The following is a 21,036-nucleotide window of genomic DNA, read 5'->3' on the forward strand; positions in this document are numbered from 1 at the left end:
TCAATTTAATATTTACTAATAAAACATATGGTTCCTGCTAGCTGGACTATTGTATGGCAATATATAATTAATAAATGGTGCCACACACAAAGAACAAAGCTGTAAAAAAGTCTATTAATGGTGTTACGAAGTACATAATATTATTGTGTATTAATTTAAGGCTATTTTTGTAAATTCATAAGGACCATGACAGTAAAATACATTTTTTTCTTACAATTTCTTCCGCAGTACTTATTATTAAATAACTTGAATTTTATATTACTATAAAAATATTTATAATAATATTTGGGCGTCACCAAATCTTCATGACAATAAAATATTTTCGGAATATTATTTGAAAATAACAAAGAGAACATAGACTTTTCAAGCGGGAGAGTGGTTCGTCCTTCTTTCACGCAGCAACGCGGTTTTTGCCTAGATATAGCTGTAGGAAAGTGACATTTCCACGAAAATTCAATGTACAGCTAATACAAAAAACGTTGTCAGATTTGTTTTTCTTTACCTAAATTTTTCACAATGTTGCTGATTGTTTTCAAGGTTACAAATAATAATCCAAGTACATCGTAATAATAAAAATGGACTTTGCATGGAGCAAGCTAGGATTTAGTTTTCAAACGATATCAATTTGTGATGCAAAAAAGCAAGGGACGCCACGCATTTTGAATCAAATAAAAGTGTTTTGTTAACTTGACAAATTGCAGACTAACAAGATCCTATTTTTTTTTTACTCAGTACGCGTGGCGTTAAATAAGATGAGATCATTAAATGATAAATCATAAATTAATGTTAGTTTCATCATTTATACATTCCACATTATTTAAGATAATTAACAAATCATTTTTCGCATTAAAAGTTAACACTTATCAATTCCTGTACCTAAGCCTAGGTCTTTATTGCTTTTAATCATGATCATTTAATATCCGCGTCAATTTTAGAAACATACAACACTAAAATAGTCTTGGTAAATAAATGTGAAACCTCTCCTGATAAATTCCCTTCAAATAAGTTAAGAATATAAACAAAAATACATTAATTACAATTATAAAAAACTGGATACCCACCTTGCATAACGCATAAACTGCCTAACTAAAAGTATAAATCTTTTCCAATACTTGCTGGGAGCACAATCTAGGATTCAACCTTTGCTCAAACAAAACGAGCTATTAAACGAGTATATTTGCTCGAAGAAAACGAGTGCTCGAACGCAGTGTATGCGTTTGCGCAACGATGGTGTTCGCCGATTTGAACAATTACAGCGCTACGGTAACAGATACGCTTTTGTGTCTTGTGTCGATTACAAGCTACCTTTGCGTATTATAATTTTATGCAACAAATTAGTACCTGCGCTGATGTAGACACGTGGGTGTCCAGTTGTTTTCAGTCGACTCGATTGTAAATTATTAAAGTGTTCAATTGAAGCAACTAGACACTAAAGTGTTTGCTCAAATACTGTGGATAGCCAGCTCTATAAATTGGTCAGTGAAACGACGAAATACTTAATAAATAACTTAGTCGAATGAATGCAGCAAAATGTATTTTACTAGTCGTGCCTATGAGGGTGGTGATGATACGAGGGGGTGTCTTCAATTGTAAATCTTGATTGCCTTCTCGAGGTAGTTGACGCGCGAGCGTTTCGGCGTTTTGTTAATATGCTCGAGGCCGAGCCAAGGCCGCCCCGTTGCGTCTGGAAGGGACAGATCTTTATTAAATTTTAGCGCGAGTTCCGATGTGGATGGAGTCTATACGATAGTTGCGAGGGACTATATTTATGCATCTCCATCTCCTCCGCTTTTAAGATCAAATCAATTTGTATTCATTCTTCTTATCATGGTAGCAAGACACATTAATAACTATTTAACTCGTTATTACGAGAAATTCAGTCAATCATAACTTAAATGAAGTGTAATTTCATGGAATTTGGGTATATTTTTTGGGAAAAAACTTTTAGCGCCCAAAATTTTTCACGGGCTTAGCTTTTTCAATAAGGTGAATAAATACTCACTCGCACTACTGTTTGGCCTGAAGTCCAATATGTTGATCGTCGCTCCTTCGCTTATATAATTAGGTCTGCCATTCGTCACAATAGCAAAATTGTACTGAAACAATAAGGCACAATGATCTATTACAAAAAATTCCTTACTACGTATATGCAATGATTCAGTAGCGCGAATCGACAACGCGCCTATTTATCGCTACTGTTTGACGTTTGCTTCCCCTTTCTATTCCATTCGTCTTCCATTTTACTTTTACACTTCTTTTGTCTTCTTTTTTATCAGGCAAAAGGTAAATTGCAATAAATATAATTGGCTTAAATGTAATTTATTCATTTTAATTGTACCTTTTCCCACTCCTTGTCTGGTATGTCGAGCTTCTGTTGAAGGCGGTCTTTGAGCGCCTGGAAGGGCTCGTGATGTTTTACACGCGCGTAGAACGGAATGCCAAATGTCGCGTACACCTGCTTGTGAAAGTGTGCACACGGCACTAGGATTTCGTCCTCCTGAAAATTTAACTTAGTATGTTACCTCTGCGAATTAAAGCACATTAAGTTTTATTTATTCAACCAGCAGTGGCGTGACATCTAAACGTTTTGAAAAACGTATAGGCACCATCCCAAATTTAACACCTGTAAAATGTATTTGTAATGGTAATGAAAATCAAAGATCCTATTTGGGAGCTTTTGATTGATTTACATTGATTCAACATCATTAGGCCCAATAAATTAAAGTCCCAGTCTCAACTTGTATTAGTTTTATTGTCGTAAATAGTATTACACATTGTAACAATATTCTTAAATAAATTATATACTCATGACCGGAACAGTTTAATACACTGCATCATTGATTTTGTGAATTAACTTCTGGGAAAACCTGCATTGTATTACACAGTGCATTAAATAAAGGACAACCAGTCTTAATCTTACCCACCAATATCTTTGAAATTAGGCTAAACAGGATATTTAAAGTTTACTTATTACTCATAATTTATGGAACTGTCTACTGTTTAGTATTTACACTGGACAGGCCACATCAAACTTAGAAAAAGTGTTGGAAAATAATTCTATATTATACGTACCGATAGGTTGACCTCATCCCGCGGTATCTCCTCTATTCTGTACAGTCGGGGCGGGGATATGGTCACCTGATCCAATGTCAACTCCGGCTCCGGGCCTGGTAATACTTTGTGACACGACACTTCCACGATTCGTAATCTGACGAGATTAAACAATTATAATAATTGTTTAAACAGCCAATTGAACAATATTTGCTAAAGTTATTCAATTCTAGGTAACATAATTCTGGATAGCAAGACTCTTCAAAGAGACTTTGACAACCCCATCACATATCATCTCACTATCCTGCATAAGCATTTTATCTATTAACGAAACCACATTGAAAAGCCGGAAGGGAAGCAATAGGTATAGCTCCCAGCCAAGAAATGTTACTGTTCTAGTGATTTTTTAGACGTGTTTATATATATTGGCACTATAGTTTTTGATAAAATACTCCTCAAGTAAATTTCAACGAGCTACGCTGCAGATCCTAGAATATTTAAGTATCTTAACTATCTTGCTACGTCATTGGAGTTTCAAAGGGAACATTTCCGTGGCTTTTTTGATTTATAATTGATTACTGTAAATAATGACGATCCATTTTGTTACATTTTCCAAATGCAGTTAAACCGAACTTATAATCAATATAAATTAAATTCAACTTTTAGACATTTAAAGCTTATTATAGTCTTACTCCTGAATAAAATCTTCCTCTCTAATGGAGAGGGATCTATAGCATTTGGATACCCATAGTATTTGAGTTTTAAATCTAAAGCCAAAATTGATAAGCATTACATACCTTCCAGAACCTTCTTGGGACATATCCACAACTTTAGCTGCTTCCTCTAATATATCTGCCACTTTGCCACCTTTATTAGGATATAAAATTAATTCTTTATCTTCCTTATAATTAGGACCAACCTAGAAACAATAAAAAAAGTTTAGTTAACAACAAATTATTTCTCAGTTCACATAAATTACGAAATATACGCAAATGTGGTGCTTCAGATGTCGTACTTTTGTGTTCAATAAAAGTAAATGAAAAATAACTTACCCATAAACATTTAAATTGCTTCTTGTTGTCTAATTCGTTAACTTTAATAGATAAAATCTGATAGAACAATTTCTTAGGGCACTTTGGTTTACAGTACACTAGCAAATCCTTAAGTATTCCATCATACGAGTACCTGAGGGGCAAACCTGGAGTATCTTTATAGCTGAAACGAATATGAACTATTTAGTATATTTGTCAATATAATACCGATCCTTAATAAATGATACAATCATATACTACAAATAATACTTAAAGATTATAGGTAGACTACAGGCTGAGATGTATTAATTATGTCATTCTTACTGTTTTTTAAGTGTGAGGTGAGGCTTTGTACCGCTTAATAGATCGCCTCAGCTTAAAAGTTAATTTAGTTCCAGATGCTAAGCGTTTTGAGACTAAAATATAAAATTATGACTACAAGCGTTTATCTTATAACAAAAACAAAGGCTAGCCAGTAGACACATAAGACAATATGAACGATTTGTCAATAACAAGATTACCTGACGATGACCCATAGATGAAATGGGTTAAGCTACATCTAAGAGAGACCAAAGAGTCTCTAGACTAGCTTAAGATAAAACGCGCTTGCCTCATTATCATCATCACTTCAGCCAATTGAAGTCTACTGGGATATATGTCTCTTGTAGGGAGTTCAAAATCCACGGTTCTGAGCCACTAGCTTGATGTCGCCTGGCACACTTCGTTGGGGGCCGCCCACCCGTTTACCTGTGCAGGGTCGCCATTACAGCGCCTTGGAACCCCTAAGTCTTTCGGTTCTCCTCGCTATGTACCCTGCCTATTGCCACTTCAGCTATGCGACTCGCTGTGCTATGTCGATAACTCGGGTTCATATATGGATCTTCACATTTCTAATTTGATCACGTCGAGTAAATCCTACTTACGCTTGCCTCGAAGGTGCCTATTTACTAGTTTTAAAGAGTCTTCACATTTGGAATTATTGTACACAATTTATGGTATCTAGAACCAGTTTTCTGGCCGTCGCACAACTCATTGACTCATTTCCTATAGAAAAGAGAAAGCTATATATTGGGGTTTATACAAGCATATACTTACTTTTGACATTTGAAGAACTGTATTAAGAATGGATCTACATTTAACCTCTGCCCCACCGCTCTCGCCATTTGATCATATCGCATTTGCATTGACAACTCCATTGTGAATCTGAAATATTTAACAAATTTACAGAAAAATATTAGTTTATTCTTGATTGTAAACAGATATTCTTGATTGTCAAGCATTTTCTCAAGATTAGTGTAAAAAAACACATGCAAACACATGTGTTTTTTAAGATTTGGCAAATTGAATGTGAAATTATATCTGCTTAAAGAAATATGTTAATACTTTTTTCACACCGAAGAACTGAATACTGAGAAAGATTAAATCTAAATCAATGGAACTGACCAGTATTTAAATTATTTCATAAATGATAGCCTATTACTACAGTCCACGGCTGGCCTAAAGGCCACTCCCAGACGCACGCTGTAGCACAGAGCACGCTTCTGTCCAATCTCCCTAACATTCGCCTAGTCGGCTTGAACGACACCCTCGGAAAGTGGAAGGATGGTTACAACTGTATTCTGATCTCTGAGAACTTTATCCATCAAAAAAGATTTTTAGGTATTGTAAACTGACCCGGGATCGTTCGGCACTGTCTTATCCACGAATTGGACCTCCACCTTGTAGAAGATGTACTTGAAGTAGTCTTGGCAGGTCGGCAGCTCCATGTCTTCATGGCGGTTGTCAGCTCGCTCGAACACAATGATGTCGCCGTCCATCAGCTCGTCCAATACCTGGCCGCGTGCACACGACTCAACCCAAGGGGCGGTGGCAATATGCGACCGCCGCCAATGTTTCTTTCCCTCTCACACTTACGCGACCAGAGCGAGATAGATACATGACGTAGATGCTACCGGAAATACATCAAACAAGACTACCAATCCTTGGCAAAAAAGTTAAACACTGACAGAGCTTCACAAAGCGGGAAACATGAAGTTTAGATCACATTAAACTGGGTTTTGATATTGAAGTACTAAATTTTCAACTTGTATTGTAGTTATCGCTCTGATTGCGGTAGTATGTATGATAGGGACTGAAATCAGACGGAGAAACAAACTAAAAACAGAACTAACTGACTTTCATTCAACAATTGTTAATCGAAAACAAATATATGTATTTTCATATACTTCCAGAATATTGCCAATATATAAAAAAAAGAACATTTTTTAAAATAAATTTAATCCCTATTCCTTAATTTACTAGATCTGATTAAACTTAGGTATATAAGAAATATTTATGAATTTTAGTATAAAATGGGCCGAAATTAATTGATTTTTTACTTTAAATCTCAAATTATTATTTCGGACAGGCCAAATCCTAAATCCCTATGATTGTTCAGAACCAGAAAAACTTGATGTAGCATATGTTATATGTCAGGTATTTACTGAAAATTGTTTTGATTTCACTAAATGTAAGTGAGTCCCAGCTTACAATATTCATAGTTACACATTAACAAATAGAATTAATAGTAAATTTACTAAGCATAAGTTACTGAATAATTCTAGTTTCCAGAGTAAAGCTGATTAACAATACCTTTTCAAGAGGTTCATTGTAGTTGTTAATCTTCTCCACGAAGTCGGGCTTGATCTCTTCATATAGAACTAGGGGCGTGCCAGGCGGGAAACCTAACAGAAAAATGAACTATAATTTGGAAATCCCACATCTCTTTTTTGGCACAAAATCCCTTTACACAATAATGTGATATTGTGATTTCCCAAAAATATGTGTGTATATATTTATCGTTTCCTTCTACAGCACAACAACAAATTAAAGAAGAGCAGTTCTCACTACTTGTCGAAATGTTGGGTTATATTTCAAAGATATATATTATAATTACGATTCAAGACAACCACTGCAAAAATTTCCAAGATTAAAAAGCAACTCTGTGATAGATTTAATTAAAGCTTAATAGTTGAATTTTCACCGAAAGCGGTGATAGCGTAGTGGGCAGGAACTCGACTTCACTTTCGGGTCGAGTTCGAATCCCAGCACGCACCTCTAACTTTTCTAAGTTATGTGCGTTTTAAGTTAATAAAAATATCGCTTGCTACGATGGTGAAGGAAAACATCGTGAGAAAACCTGCATGCCTGAGAATTCCACATAATGTTCTCAAAGTTATGTGGAGTCCACCAATCCGCACTGGGCCAGCGTTGTGGACTACGGCCTTAACCCCTTCTTATTGTAGGAGACCTGTGCCCTGTAGTGGGTCGGTAATGGGTTGATATGATGATGATGATGAGTTAAATTTTAATCACCGCAAGGTTACGGAACTACTTGTCAGAATTAAATAATCTTTTTTGCATTTGATAGCCTAATTGTTAAGGTAGGTTATAGGTTCACGATTAGGAGCCGAGCAAACGATTGGTAGCAGTATTTTGTTTAGAAATGTACGAAAAAGTTTAGGGAAAGAGGTAAAGTTTGATGTCATAAACAAAACTTAATTAGGCATAAAATAGGTGTGGAATGCTCACCAGCCCGTTTGTTGAGTATTGGTATGAGATCCGCAGGCCTGCTGGCTATAGGAAGGTAGTGGTGCCCGCAGTAGTGTATCCGCTTCTGTTTGGGATCGTAGAACTTGAAGAACAGAACCACGTCATTCTCCTTGTCGAAAGGCGGTAATAAATTAAAGCCGGAGTCAGGAGGTAACATCTCTAGGAATATGTTCCAGGGGTTCATGTTTTCTGATATGTCTGCTACTGTCTTACTTTGATCATTCGTGATATCCAGACAGGTTGGACGACATGTCTGTGGAATAAATAATTATATTCAGAGAAGTTTAAAAAACTATCACTATATCCCTATGCCGTGCTAATCTGAGAAATTTCTGGAGGTCTAAAACAAGAGTATCTAAAGCATCTTTTTTGGCGAGATCTGAAATCGTACGAGAACAATCTACTGTTTAATTGATCCTTTTTAATAGTTACATAAAAAAAATAACCCTGGAATCACTAAAAATTCAGTTTATGCTACCCGCACGAAATAGTCAATCTTCCGACAAATATCTAGACTATGAAAATCTATTTACTACGTGCTACTTTCGCGACGTTATCTGTCTTTTGTGAAATATCAACAGACTGCAAAAATCTTTTTACTTTGCGCTAAGCGCGATTATTAACTACTAGCCATACGCCTTGGATGGCTAGTAGTTAATAAAACGAACTTAAATCCATTTTTTCTTTCACTTTCTGTTTCTTTCGCTGTGTTGCTGTTGTTGATAATTCATCATCATCAACAGTCTATTACAGTCCACTGCCAGACTAGGGGCCTCTCCCTACTGAAGGATTTGCCCATAAGCCCCACGCTGGGCACGCGGGTTGATCGCAGTAGTTGGTAGAAGTAGCACAGAGGACGCTTCTGCCCGCTCTCCGTTATATTCCGTTAGTCGCCTCGTACGATACCAGCGGGAAGAATGAGGTGGGGGTGGTGACAACTTCTTTTCTGCCGTCACCCAACTGACTATGCAATAAGGCATCAATGGTAGATTTCTAGCATAAACACAAACATAATAACGTAACTATAAACATACGATTAATAGTAGTTCTCACCTGATTAGAACGTGCACTGAATGGCCAAGGACGCAAGTGCGATTGTGGATACCGGAAGTTTTCAGCCAACATCTCCATAAGTTCTGTTGCAGTAGCTTGCTTGCGTACGCGGAACACGCGGTAGTGCGCGCGTTCTGGATCGTACAGATCGTTCCCTTGGTGGCCGTCGAACGCTTCTTCAAGAACCACGTTGACGTTCATGTACAGATGCGCTTCATTGCGCTCCTTGCGACGTATCTGTTGAAGTTTTCCAATTAAGTTTGTTTATTATATATTTGTGGAGAAACGGTGATAACATAGTTGTTAGGACTTCGGCCTCCATGTCGGCGTGGTCGTATACCCGGCATGTAACAGAGTATTTTTGAATACCACTTGCTTCACTGTTAGGTTAGGAAATCTGCATATCACCCATACGCAGCAGTCCAGCGTAGTGGACTAAGGCCTTAACCCTTCTCATTCTGAGAAGAGACTGGTGCCTTTAAGGTAAGTGGCCCGGTAATGGGTTGATAATGATATTTTTTGCACTACAATGCAACCACATTGTCGTACGAAGAAAAGGACTTCGGGCGGTAGCGATAAAAAAACGTGCTAATAATACCATCTATATCGAAAGAAATTATTAAAACAATAACTGATCCATTTATTTCGATCGTTAGTGAATCTGAATCCATTTGAACATCATGCGACGTGATAACCGCAACCTTTTTTTGAAACCAAAACAGAAACTTCACTCGTTTTTATTATTATAATAATGTAACAAAACTTATACAGGCTTTAATCTCAGCAATTTAGAAATTATGTTTATTTATTTGCTTTAGTATGTACTACGCGTAAAATATTCTTTATAATTAATGTAACAAAAGAACTTTAAATATTTTAACGATCGACGATAAAAGATCTCTAAATATTTTAACGATATAGACCTAATCGGTTATCCTAATATTACGACATACAGTTTCGATTCTTTTCTCTTCAGCAAGCCGCTCGCTGAGTTCCGTTGGTATGTCTGCTTGAGTCACTTCTTGTAATACAGTCTTCAGCTGGGAGTCTCTGCAAAGTGATATTACCCATTTTATTTAAACGTCTATAAAAAAAAATATATATACACAACATAAATGAGAATTGCTGGAGTCGCCTGTTAGAAATCCAATCAGTAAATTAAGTCAATAGTGTACGCCTAATCTGGGAGAAATGGGATCATGTCATACCGTATACTATTTATGCTCTTCACTATTGCGAAAACAGTTCAAAAGACGCGATTGCGATTGGAACGAAAATTCTTTGTTTTGTTCTAATTCTGCATTTGAATTCTTCCGCAAGTGAAGTATATTCTGTGCCTTCTGGAAGCCCGCATACATCCGTATACCAAATCTCTTTGTTATACATGTCTTTTCAGTCCACCCATCACAGTGAAGGCACGATTAAATTTCATTTAATTATTAAGGTCGCGCGTTTTATCATACGCTATCCCGTTTATTAAAACAATGAAGACTTTAATCAATTAATCAAACAGTCCATAGTAGCTAAAGGTATTGCAATCAATTCAAACAGATTTAACTGCATATTCACTAAAATACAATGTGCGTAAAATTTATTTTAGAAGAAGTATAATGTGACGACTGACGCTGAAAATAGGGACTCTTTTAGGGATTTCCACTCGCTACGGTTTTGTACCGTTTCTATACTGCGAATCCTAATTTTATGTCCTCCGTGCACCCTACACTGCAACACTGCACCTTGGGACCCAAACGTCCATCGGTTTTTTAAGCTATGTTAAAATACGCAGATCAAAAACTATCATTTGAAATGTGGTATGTAGGGCAATATCACATGTCAAAGCCCCTGCATCCCAGACCTGCTGTGTACTTTTATAGCTTTATTAGTTTAGCCCGGCGCCATTTTTATTGCTGGTAATAATCACGTATCTTTCTACTCATGAAGGTTTTTTGTCTATGGCACTAACCTGATATAAACAAGCATGTAAGCATTGGTGCAGTGTCGCACAGTCAGGGAGAGGTCATCGTCGTGACCGCCGTAGTTGTACTCGATCGCCTCCTGCTTCGTACACCGGGACACCACGTCATCGTCGAATTTACACCACTGTACAGAAAGTTATTTGCCTCAAGAATATTTAATTAATGAACGCCCTGGGTAGATAGAGGTACTCGATGGTGCTTTAGTTATGATTCTAGTGTGTTAAGTGTACTTTTATATTATTAAGATGGCGTAGCGCACTTATTGTTTGCGGAATACAATCGTAACATTGTACAACATACGTATTTTTTCGAGAACTTCATTCTGTCCAAGTTATACTCACTAAATTCTCAGCTGTTTTAGTTTGAGTTGTCTAATTATTTGCAAATAATGAAAAAGCGCGTTGTGAAATCAGATGAGAGTCAATTTGAGTCCGAATGAAATAAAAGCGCAGATTTAAAACACCCCGATAGATGATGCAGATTTTAATCACTTTGTTTTTTAGTTCATTATATAAGCACTTTGTGTTACTTAAAATTTTGTTTACGATTTGTATCTAGTTATTTTTATCTTTGTGTATATTTCTTGTGTGCGTGTGTATGTCACTGAACTCCTCCTAGACGGCTGGACTTATTTGAATGAATTTTTCGGTATGCGTTTGGGTGGCACTCTGGATGGTTTAGATTCACAAATAAACCCGACAGATGGCGCTGGGATCAGCTGGTAGGTTTATAATTGTTTTTTCTCGCTCATGGTGTCCTAACCCTAAGGTTGCCTGGCAGAGATCGAAGCGGTCTAAGCAATCTTCTTATTTTCTTCGATATCGATAAATACGTAGTCGTGTACAACAAAAACTCATCAATAGCCTATAATAGTCCACTGCTGGACTAAAGGTCTCTCCTAACAGAAAGGTTAGCCCTCAAGCACCATGTCGGTCATAGTTTGATGATCGCAGTATACAGTAGTAGAAGACCACAGGGGCCGCTAGTCACTGTTCTCCGTTTTGATCCCTTAATCGCCTCGTACGATACCCGCAAAAAGTCACCACATATCACAAATGCAGAGTATAATGTGTTTAAATCCTAACTAATCTTACAAACGCGTCACTGAATTTGTTGGTTTGTCCTTCCTTCACGCCTTAACTAAGCAACCAATCAACTAGATTTTTTGTTGTAAAAAGACGTAAAATAAAATAATAATTGCAAGTAATTGAGTATTATGTAAGTTTATAATAGTATAAATATATATCATAAATATCTATTATAGTATATACATATAAATTTTTATCGGTAGTTTTGTATGTAAATGTAGTATGTATGTTCATGTAAGTTTATTTTATTTTTTGTTACATCCTTTTATGCACCACCCACTTTCCACTTTCTTATCGGTTTCGAATGCTCAGGTTGCCTTTAAAAGATCACTTTTAGTGATAAGGCCGCCTTTGCACCCTGGCACAAAGTACTTTTACTGTTTTCCTTGTTTTTTTCCTATTGTGTTGTGTTGCAATAAAGTTTTTCTATTTTATTCTAATAAACGCGAACGAAGAACGCGGGCAAAAGCTAGTAATAAATAAAATAACCGGTACCTTGCCATCGCCTTTGGGGTTGATGAAGACAACGTAGTGACCGCCGTGGTTGTCACCAGAGTGTACAAGTACGGCGTGGAGCGTGTAATCGGCCGGCGTTTCAGGCTTCTCTTGCAGGTACGCGTCTAGGTTAATGTGCTCGTAGAACTCGAATCTATCCAAATAAAACATTGTTAGGGCAGCGGCAAATATAAAATCCTATTAGGGCCTTATTATTATTAATGAACGAGGCATAACGTCGGAATAGCAAATTTGACTGCTTTTTATCGTCTCAAATGAACTACAATGCAATTTAAAGCCAAATATAACTATATATCGACATGATTTTCAGTATTTTACAAGAAATTCCATAATTTAATTGAAATAAATAAAAATGAGCCAAAAAGCTCGTTTTGGTGGTCACGTGTCTGCAATGGCGACACAAGTCAATAAAAATGTAAAAACTGATAGTAAACTGTAGTTTCGCTTATTAAAATCTATTTTTTAGAGGTTTATTAAGGATAAAAAATGGTTTAAAACAGTTTCTGTCTATATGAGAAATCTTTTAAAAATATAATATAAAAAATATATTTTAAGTATGTTCCGAGAATCCGGTAGACCCTACGTTGTCAAGCACGTTTATGATATTGAATAAAGAACTTAATTACAATAGCAATTCAAAGACTGTAAATAGTGTCAACTAAAGAGTTAGCTACTTATCTATTAGAATTACCTATCATTAAATTTGACTGAGCTATCTGTGATAGGGTCATATTGGAAGCGCATGAGATGCAAATGCAGTACTGGTGGGAATGATGCGAATATAACTCCTTTTTCAGCCTCCTGCAAACCATGTTCGCCTGCATCATATTTGTTTTCGCCGTCAAGAGTCTCCGTGTTTATATAGTCTTTGAACGACTCGTCAACTGAAATCAAACACGATTATTTATATTCCTTTCACTTCATGAAGTTCATATTTAACCAAGGAATTACTGTATCCACGAAAAAAATCTGTTGTTTTAAGTTTGGGGTGTGGAAAGGGCCCTTACTGGGGTTGATAGTAAAGGTTGGACCCTTACTATTAAGCCCGGTAAGTGCCAATAGACTATTGCGATACTGTCTGTCTGTACAGCTACATTTACCACGAGATCAAAAGCGTCAAATTACTTTATCTTTTCTATGTACCGCAATACAAACTTTTTACGATACTTCGACGTCGATGCTAGTTAAGTAGAGAATATACGTAGTACTCATAGCGCATTTGTAGCTTTGGAATATGTCGTTTGTTGCTTATTAATTGTTTAAATAAAAACTTTAAACCACTGGCTCAATATGATAATAGTAAATAGTGCAAGCAGTGTCTACTTGCCAGCTTTAATCAAAGCAAATTCATTACATAGACAGTATTTGTACAAATATCATTCAATAATATTTTATTAATGGAGTTGATATTTTTAGATAATATTGCTTCAAATTGGATCAACTCTATTATTATCAGAATTGGTAAAGTTTGACGACGCGCCAATATTGGGAAAGCTGTCATTTCCTTGGAATTGAAATCAAAAGACGCCTTATTAAACTTTCATTCAAGTCTATAAATATCATTCAATAATAATTACATATTTATGAATGAAATATTTTTTGATAAAATTACTTCAAATTAGATTTGCAATAATTATCGGATATAAGTGATAACATCAGCAACGCGTGGCGGTTTAATATGGCTTATAATATCCCTTAATTAATTGCAACTTACTTAAAACTTTGAAAAGACCTTAAAACTACATATAACTTTACATCCATGTACTAATAGTAACCAGTAATTACACTGTTAGTTATTTGTAATACATACTGTTTTTCTTTCCCTTTATATTAAGTTGTATATCGTAGAAGGTTTCAACCCTGGTGCTGGATACATTGACATTCTTGCACTTGATATATGAAGTCATTTTACCCTCAAACAACCTTGGTACTGTTCCTTCAACACATGTCCCTTTCATCTTACTTTCCAACTTATCCAGAAGTACCTGAATATAAAGCGAAATGAAACCATTTTTGATTACAAAATATTAACAGTCACAGCCTGTTTATAATAGATAATGAAAATAAGGGGACAGATATTTCTGTAGTATATTTTATAGCATCGGCGTAGATTTTCATGTTGTTTTTTAATAATAAGAAAGTTTTATATCATTTACCCGTAAAAATTCCTGAACATCATGCTGCATAAAGGAGTCAAGTGTCTCCCAACCAAAACTCTTCGTAAGTTTCTTAGTGCCTACAGGTTTATCTGAGAACTGTAATTCGTAGAACACTCGTTGCAATGCTAAGGCGACCGACCTAAACAAAAATAACTTGTCAAGTGCATATAAGACAGAGGATGTATAAAAGTCATTTTATAGCTTATATATGAAATTGAATAAGCTAATAAAGGAAGCTAAATATTTTCAAGGTATTTTGATTTTAAAACCAAACTATTAAACCGATTTTGAACTATGCAACCAATCTGAAGTATATTATGTAATGCAGATCAATGGCATTAATGCGCCTATTTGAATTAAGAAATATTTTTGTCTTTGACTTTTACTTTGCAGTTAGCTAACAGATAAGATAGTATATGCAGACAGGACGAAAATATATGAACAACAGAACCACCACAGAGAGTTATGAAATATTCCTATCAGGCACATCTATTGCTTAAAAATAGAAGCTAGGGCCATTATTATTTTAAATATATATACCTGGTTGAGTCATCCGATTCTGTGGGCATTTTATAAACTGCCTTTCTCAATTGATTTGTAAAGTATAACGTTTGTAACAATGAGTTCATATAACATGTTGCACCTTGGTTTTTCAAACCTGAAAATAGATAAATATATGGTATAACTACATAATTAATTAATTTTCTAAGTAGATAATAGTTGTTTAAGCCTTACAAAGCAGGTCTATCCTTATATGATATATTATAACATATAACATTACATGTTATATTATAAAATGTAACATAATACTATCTTGTAAACTCTTACTTTCAACTATGACAGTAGTGGCACGTGAGTACATTTTATTAAAAAGTTATTTTTAGTTGTAAAACCCAAAGCCACATTTTAAGAAGCATTTATGCAATCACGCTTCATACGTAATTGAAAGTCAAAAAAAGAGTTTAACTACTATTGGTCACCAACTTTTGAACTGACCTATGCTATATCGTAGGGACCGTTTTCTGGGTATGTAAGTTTATTAAGTTCCTGAGTTGAACATGATTCTGAAGAATGGGGTAGTTCCAATACAAAAGAAGCAATTATTGCTCATTTTCTATTTGCTACATTTGTTCCATACATTTCTTTTGATTAATTTATGAAGTAGGCGTAAGATGTTGCGTCAATAGGATGAAAATTATTAAATTGAATTGTGACGTTTTAAGACAGGTTTTATTTATATAATTATATTTCTGTGCCTGACGCAAAATTATGTAATACCTTTGTATGTTTCTCTAAAGATATTTGAAAACCAATGATATTGGAAGATACTACCACAACAGCTATTGGGATGGTTTTCATTGTACTGCTGAAAAACTAACAGACTATTCTGCTGACAACATTTAATTATTTATGAAAGCAAAAACGATAGGACTTATTAAAATGGTAAGAAAATGTACACTTACCAACATAGCCTGTGTGCTTCTTGGAGTCCCAAGAGACGCCGTGCGGAGCCTCTGCTGTGACGTGGACTTCGAGGGTGATTGAATCATCCTTTATGTATCCCTTTTCACTGTCTAGCACATCAGACCACGACATGAAGTGTGAGAAACCCCAATCGTTTTCCTTACTGCAAAAATATATTATTTTAAATCACATAGACATCTTCAAATTACTTCACTATGGTGGTATGAAATCTAAAAGTTTCAGAAAGGATTTATAGGCTTATGTATTATGAATAGCCATATAATTGTGATGAGTGAAATTATTTTTTAAGCTTATTTTGAATAGCCATGTAATAATTAAAAAAACAGCAAATTCAAATACATACCTATAAAACAAATGCTGAATTTTTCTATAAAACGGTTCAGTCTCTGGTTTGTGAGAAATGAGCCTAAGCTCAGCCATTGCATAGCAGGACCAGCTTGATGACTCACTCTCACCATTACACTGAAGAAAGAAACCCAAAGACTTCTGCTGCTGACGATCAGGCGATGGAGCTTGTCGTGGCATGACCATAATCTTCCAGGGCAGATTGCGGACATAACATGGTGGTGAAAGTACAGAATCCTTGAGACTTCTGAAGTTAAGTACTGTAAACTGGAAGGTTGCTTCTGAGCGTGCTTCGTCATCTTCCATTTCAGCATCTAAGCAAGCCAACTGCAAGATAATTAAATTAATAAATCCTGACAACCTGTATTTGTTATACTTTTTTGTAATAATTTAAGATTAAAATAAATTCGTATTTACCCATACACCCACTGCGTTAGGGTAGTAATAAAAATTTTAAAATATGTTGATACATCGTATCGATAAATAAAAACGAAATAGTTAAGTTTATAAAATTCACTTTTTAATTTAATTCTAGGTCAAGTTATTGTTAATTTTTAAATTTTTTTATTTAGAATAATGCATGGCCGCTTTTTTTTAAATTGAAAAATAAAAATTTCGGACTGAGGAGACCGCAGGTAAGCTCCGTAAAGGCTCCATACTACTTCCCTTTTTTGGAAAAGTAATGTTTTTTTAACATTTATTATAGGCACACACTTGACCACAAGCAAACATGATGAAAAGTGATCTTATGGCCCAAGATGGAATGTGTTTACCTTCAAGATGCCTATTCTTTGTTCCTCTGGACCTTTCGAAGCTTACGTAAGATACAAAGGATCCAAACGGTATCTGATTATCATCCCTTTACAAAATTTAGTAATAATAGTATATCATAATATGATTTTTCAATAAATTTACGATTTATGAAAACTTTGAACTTGCTAACAGAGATCTCCATTTTCAAGAGCTAATTGTAAAAATAGTTTATCGGGTACATAAACAAGTGCCAAATTAATGAATTGGTAAATTATAGGTTATATTCTTAATAAATATGTTTTTGAACTATTTCATATTTATTTATTATCAACACAATGTATCAATATATTTTTACATTTAATTCCTACCCTAACAGAGTAGGTGTACTTGTAAATATGAATTCTCCTCACACCCACGGGTGGGGGAAGCTAGTAGGTGCAAGGTTAGTGCCCTAAATTTGCTCCGTCAACCAGCAAGATTAAAATTACAGGTCTATTAGATGGCTTTCATAAGAACAAATAAACTTACAGGCATATCAGATGATGAGGTCTCCTGGTTTTTCATAACATCATTCATAACAACACCGCCATTACCCTTCATGAATTCTTCAACCCAAATCTTGTCTGTTTCTACAGTCTCCACTAAAATGAACAATTACTTCTTAGTATGCAAATTAGGTTCCACTTATGCTTAATATAATTTAATGTATTTATATAAAACCTTACTTATACTTATATTAGGATAGTAGTAAATTCATACAATGCTTTTAAATCAATTGATAGAAACTATAGGGTAAACAATATATGCATAATCCAATGACAGTAATTTCAAAAGTTCCAGTCAAATTGACAAGCATTGATAAACTACCTCTTTTTTCACTTGTCCAAAAAACACAAGTTGTGATAAGTTTATATTTGATAATATGTAACATAACATAACTTTCTAATTATTCTGTTATAAGTTATTGCGGGCTTATCCTAGAATAATCATGGATTTAAGAAGCTAATTAGAACTTATTGAGTTAGATAGTTTAGCCATAGATATATATGATAGCTATTGGTTTTGTTATCTGTCTAAGGGCCAATTTTTTAATTCCTATATCTTTATCTGGGGAGTGAATTTCATTCCCCAGATAAAGATATAGTCTACCAAAATCTACCAAATTTATATCTTAATTTCATTATCTAATGACTGAAAACTCAGCCCTGAAATATATTTATTATATTCACCTATTACTAGCTAGGTAATCTCTCTTAGTAGCAATGAGAACATAACATACATATTATAATATACATAATAACAGTCTAAAATAATCATTTTGATGATGATCACATTTCTGTTACTGATTAATGACAAGTGACCAAAAAGCTTCACATGAAATGTATTATATTATTATTTTACCAATCATTGGGAATTTCATATTAAAATACCAAAAATCAAAAATTTAAATAAATTATTAGGTAAAAAAATTGAGGTATAAGAGTTTCAATTCTTAGAAGAAAATACAGCTGAAAAACAGCTGTCAATATTGAAGTTGGTCTGAAGATGTAGTTATTTTTTAAATTTATAAGCACAAATTGTCTTCATTTTTAGATATTGACATTATGGGAACACAACTCTTTGAACACACAAAAAAAACCTTTGTCTCAATCTACAATTCTAAATGCACTAAGAGAATAAGAGAACTTCAAGCTTTATCAAAAATATAAATATACTATGTATTTAATAACCGAAGCATAAGTAAACTGGTTTAAAGATTTTAAAACTGGTTCAGAACAACTATTCCATACAAGTACCTCACTTAGAGTGATGAATTAAGATGTTTCACCGTAGCTGACAATGAACACTAAAGTAGAGTAAATATTAAACTTAAAAAATCAACAATCTTAACAATGACCATAAGGCAAGAACATTCATATTAAAAACTAATAGGATAGTGTCAGTACAGTAAATACCCATAGATATAACAAAATTTTCAGATTCTGACAACCAGGATACACATTCATACAAAAAAATATGAGTACTAGCTAAGTCTCATTTCTCAGGCTTCTTATTTCTATGTTTAAGCTATTCACAATAGATACCTTATCTGATTGTAAATACATCAGTTTTATTCTAAAACAAAGTATTCTAAATATAGATTATGACAACTTGCACTTTCACAACAAAGAAGATGTGAATTTCACTTTACAACCTTCACTTTAAAAACTAATGAATACTTTTCAATTATTGTCAAACTGAAACTGACAATGAAAATCTATTGTCACTTCACAAAAATTGAGGTTAAGTGTAAAAATACCGACAGAATATTTTAAATAAACTGATCACAAAAGACACTAAACACCTGATGTCACGATGTCATAACAAATTTATCAATTACGACTGGTTTCGTGTCAATGAACGAAAAAAAAAAACACATAGATGTAGCACTTGGAACAAAGCTGCCCATATCGTATAATTGATGGACTAATGAAAGATAAGAGGGCTGAACTCACCTTCCTGCGTTTCCATCTCCTCAACTTGGTTTACATTAGGGTCGTGCTGTTGCCTGTCAGGTGCAGGCGTGTGATTCATGTTATCCGGGCGCGCCACCGGGGACTGTCGCCCACAACTCTTAGAAATTTCCTAAATAAATGTTTCACTTTAGCAAATGACCAATAATTGCACAAGTCCTAATAGTCTGACGACTATTGCTCTTCACCTACCTTTATCGCCACGGGATTGCTCCCTCTGGACTTGCTAAATATTCGCTGAACGAATTTCAACGGACCCTTATCATCGACTCGAGCACCCTGCGCAACCGGGCTTTTACTTTTCTTGGAAGACAAGGTGTTAATTTTCAAAGAGTGTTTACTAGCGGCGCGGCCGATGTCTGCAGTTTTCAACACAAGGGCCTGATAGCAGTGTACGCTAATAGCACATTCCTAATCTTATAATCATTGCCAGAAGTACATAATTGACGTGATATAACGGCGAAGTACAAAATTTCACGATCGTATCCGACTTATAAAATATTTTCGCAAAAATAAACAAAATGGTGGATGTCTAATTTAATTTCTGGCTTCGAACTTCGAATGTGTGGCCCGGTTTTGAGGATCGACGAATGCACCATTTTATCCACAGACTACATATACGTTCTCTATAATTTCTATAGTTGGAGTACCAAAGAGGATACTAACACGAGATGACTCTGATATAAATTACTCATATCAGAGTCATCTCGTGATACCTATTTCTATAACCTTAAATTGGTTTCCACGAAGATATTAGTTCCAATCGTTATCAAGCGTTACGGCTGCCAAATTGTGCACGCTACTTTGTGTTGTTTTTCTTCTTATTTTTTGGACATTTCTTTGGTTTGCGTGTATTCATTCACAATTGATTTATTTAAATATCGAAAACAACATCTGTTTTAAAAAATATTTTGTTTATACTGTATATCTGTGTATAAGATATCTTACAGATATACAAAGACATATAGTCCCAACTCGCGTGACTACTATAGTTTTTCTCGCTCAGATGTTAAGGGCTGCCAGACCTTATTTGAGGATATAAAAAAATATATTCTTGTCTAACGTTTTTTTGAATAAATATAAGTAAAATAAAATACCTTGTGGTAGAGTCACTACACACAGACAGACTTGACGTTTCAAAAGTGCTTATATTAGGCCTACTTGAAATGAATGAATTTTGAATTCCACACAAGACATTTATAACAATTACAACCAACTACGTGATCAAATGTTCAGAAATGAGGAGAACCATAGTTCAAGGCAATCATTGGACGGGACACAGCTCGGAGAACCGATGGACGTTGGGGTCTCAAGGTGTTGGAATGGCGACCCCGCACCGGTAAACATAGCGTTGGTCGACCCCCAAAAAGGTGGACAGGCGTTGGTACGCCCTACAGAAGACCTATGTCCAGCAGACCACGTTAATCGGTTGAAGTGATGGTGATGAAGTTTACAACGGTTGATTATTTTCGTTA

General features: G+C 35.0%; 1 protein-coding gene across 4 annotated transcripts; it reads right to left on the reverse strand.

The window, feature by feature from the left end:
- Positions 1-780: 780 nt before the first annotated feature.
- LOC120629528 (ubiquitin carboxyl-terminal hydrolase 7-like) lies at positions 781-19,972 on the reverse strand. 4 transcript variants are annotated; one of them, XM_039898483.1, is made up of 23 exons: positions 19,754-19,972; positions 19,544-19,673; positions 17,577-17,689; positions 16,294-16,622; positions 15,929-16,092; positions 15,006-15,123; positions 14,463-14,604; positions 14,117-14,291; positions 12,998-13,190; positions 12,286-12,439; positions 10,690-10,826; positions 9,680-9,776; positions 8,727-8,963; positions 7,653-7,926; positions 6,714-6,805; positions 5,757-5,914; positions 5,178-5,285; positions 4,104-4,266; positions 3,849-3,970; positions 3,073-3,208; positions 2,339-2,497; positions 2,003-2,096; positions 781-1,684 (listed from the first exon to the last, which is right to left on the reverse strand). In XM_039898483.1, the coding sequence occupies exons 2-23, from the start codon at positions 19,620-19,622 to the stop codon at positions 1,584-1,586; spliced, it is 3,345 nt and encodes a 1,114-aa protein (XP_039754417.1). In that variant the 5' UTR covers positions 19,623-19,673; positions 19,754-19,972; the 3' UTR covers positions 781-1,583. The 4 variants fall into 4 exon arrangements, with proteins under 4 accessions (XP_039754417.1, XP_039754416.1, XP_039754413.1 ...); XM_039898482.1 differs by having other exon boundaries at positions 781-1,699; XM_039898479.1 differs by having other exon boundaries at positions 781-1,699; positions 5,757-5,902; positions 19,754-19,839.
- Positions 19,973-21,036: the final 1,064 nt, after the last annotated feature.

The sequence above is a fragment of the Pararge aegeria genome, chromosome 14, assembly GCF_905163445.1.
Source record: "Pararge aegeria chromosome 14, ilParAegt1.1, whole genome shotgun sequence".
Classification (NCBI taxonomy): domain Eukaryota; kingdom Metazoa; phylum Arthropoda; class Insecta; order Lepidoptera; family Nymphalidae; genus Pararge; species Pararge aegeria.

Bases quoted from the DNA above. Each gene is read 5' to 3' on its own strand.
- LOC120629528 (XM_039898482.1), bottom strand. From the start codon at position 19,622: ATGAATCACACGCCTGCACCTGACAGGCAACAGCACGACCCTAATGTA. The intron at 8,964-9,679 runs GTATGTCGTAAT...AAACTTCAACAG, and splicing joins AAGAGAAAAGAATCGAAACT to ATACGTCGCAAGGAGCGCAA. The intron at 4,267-5,177 runs GTAAGTATATGC...TATTCGTTTCAG, and splicing joins CAGTTCTTCAAATGTCAAAA to CTATAAAGATACTCCAGGTT.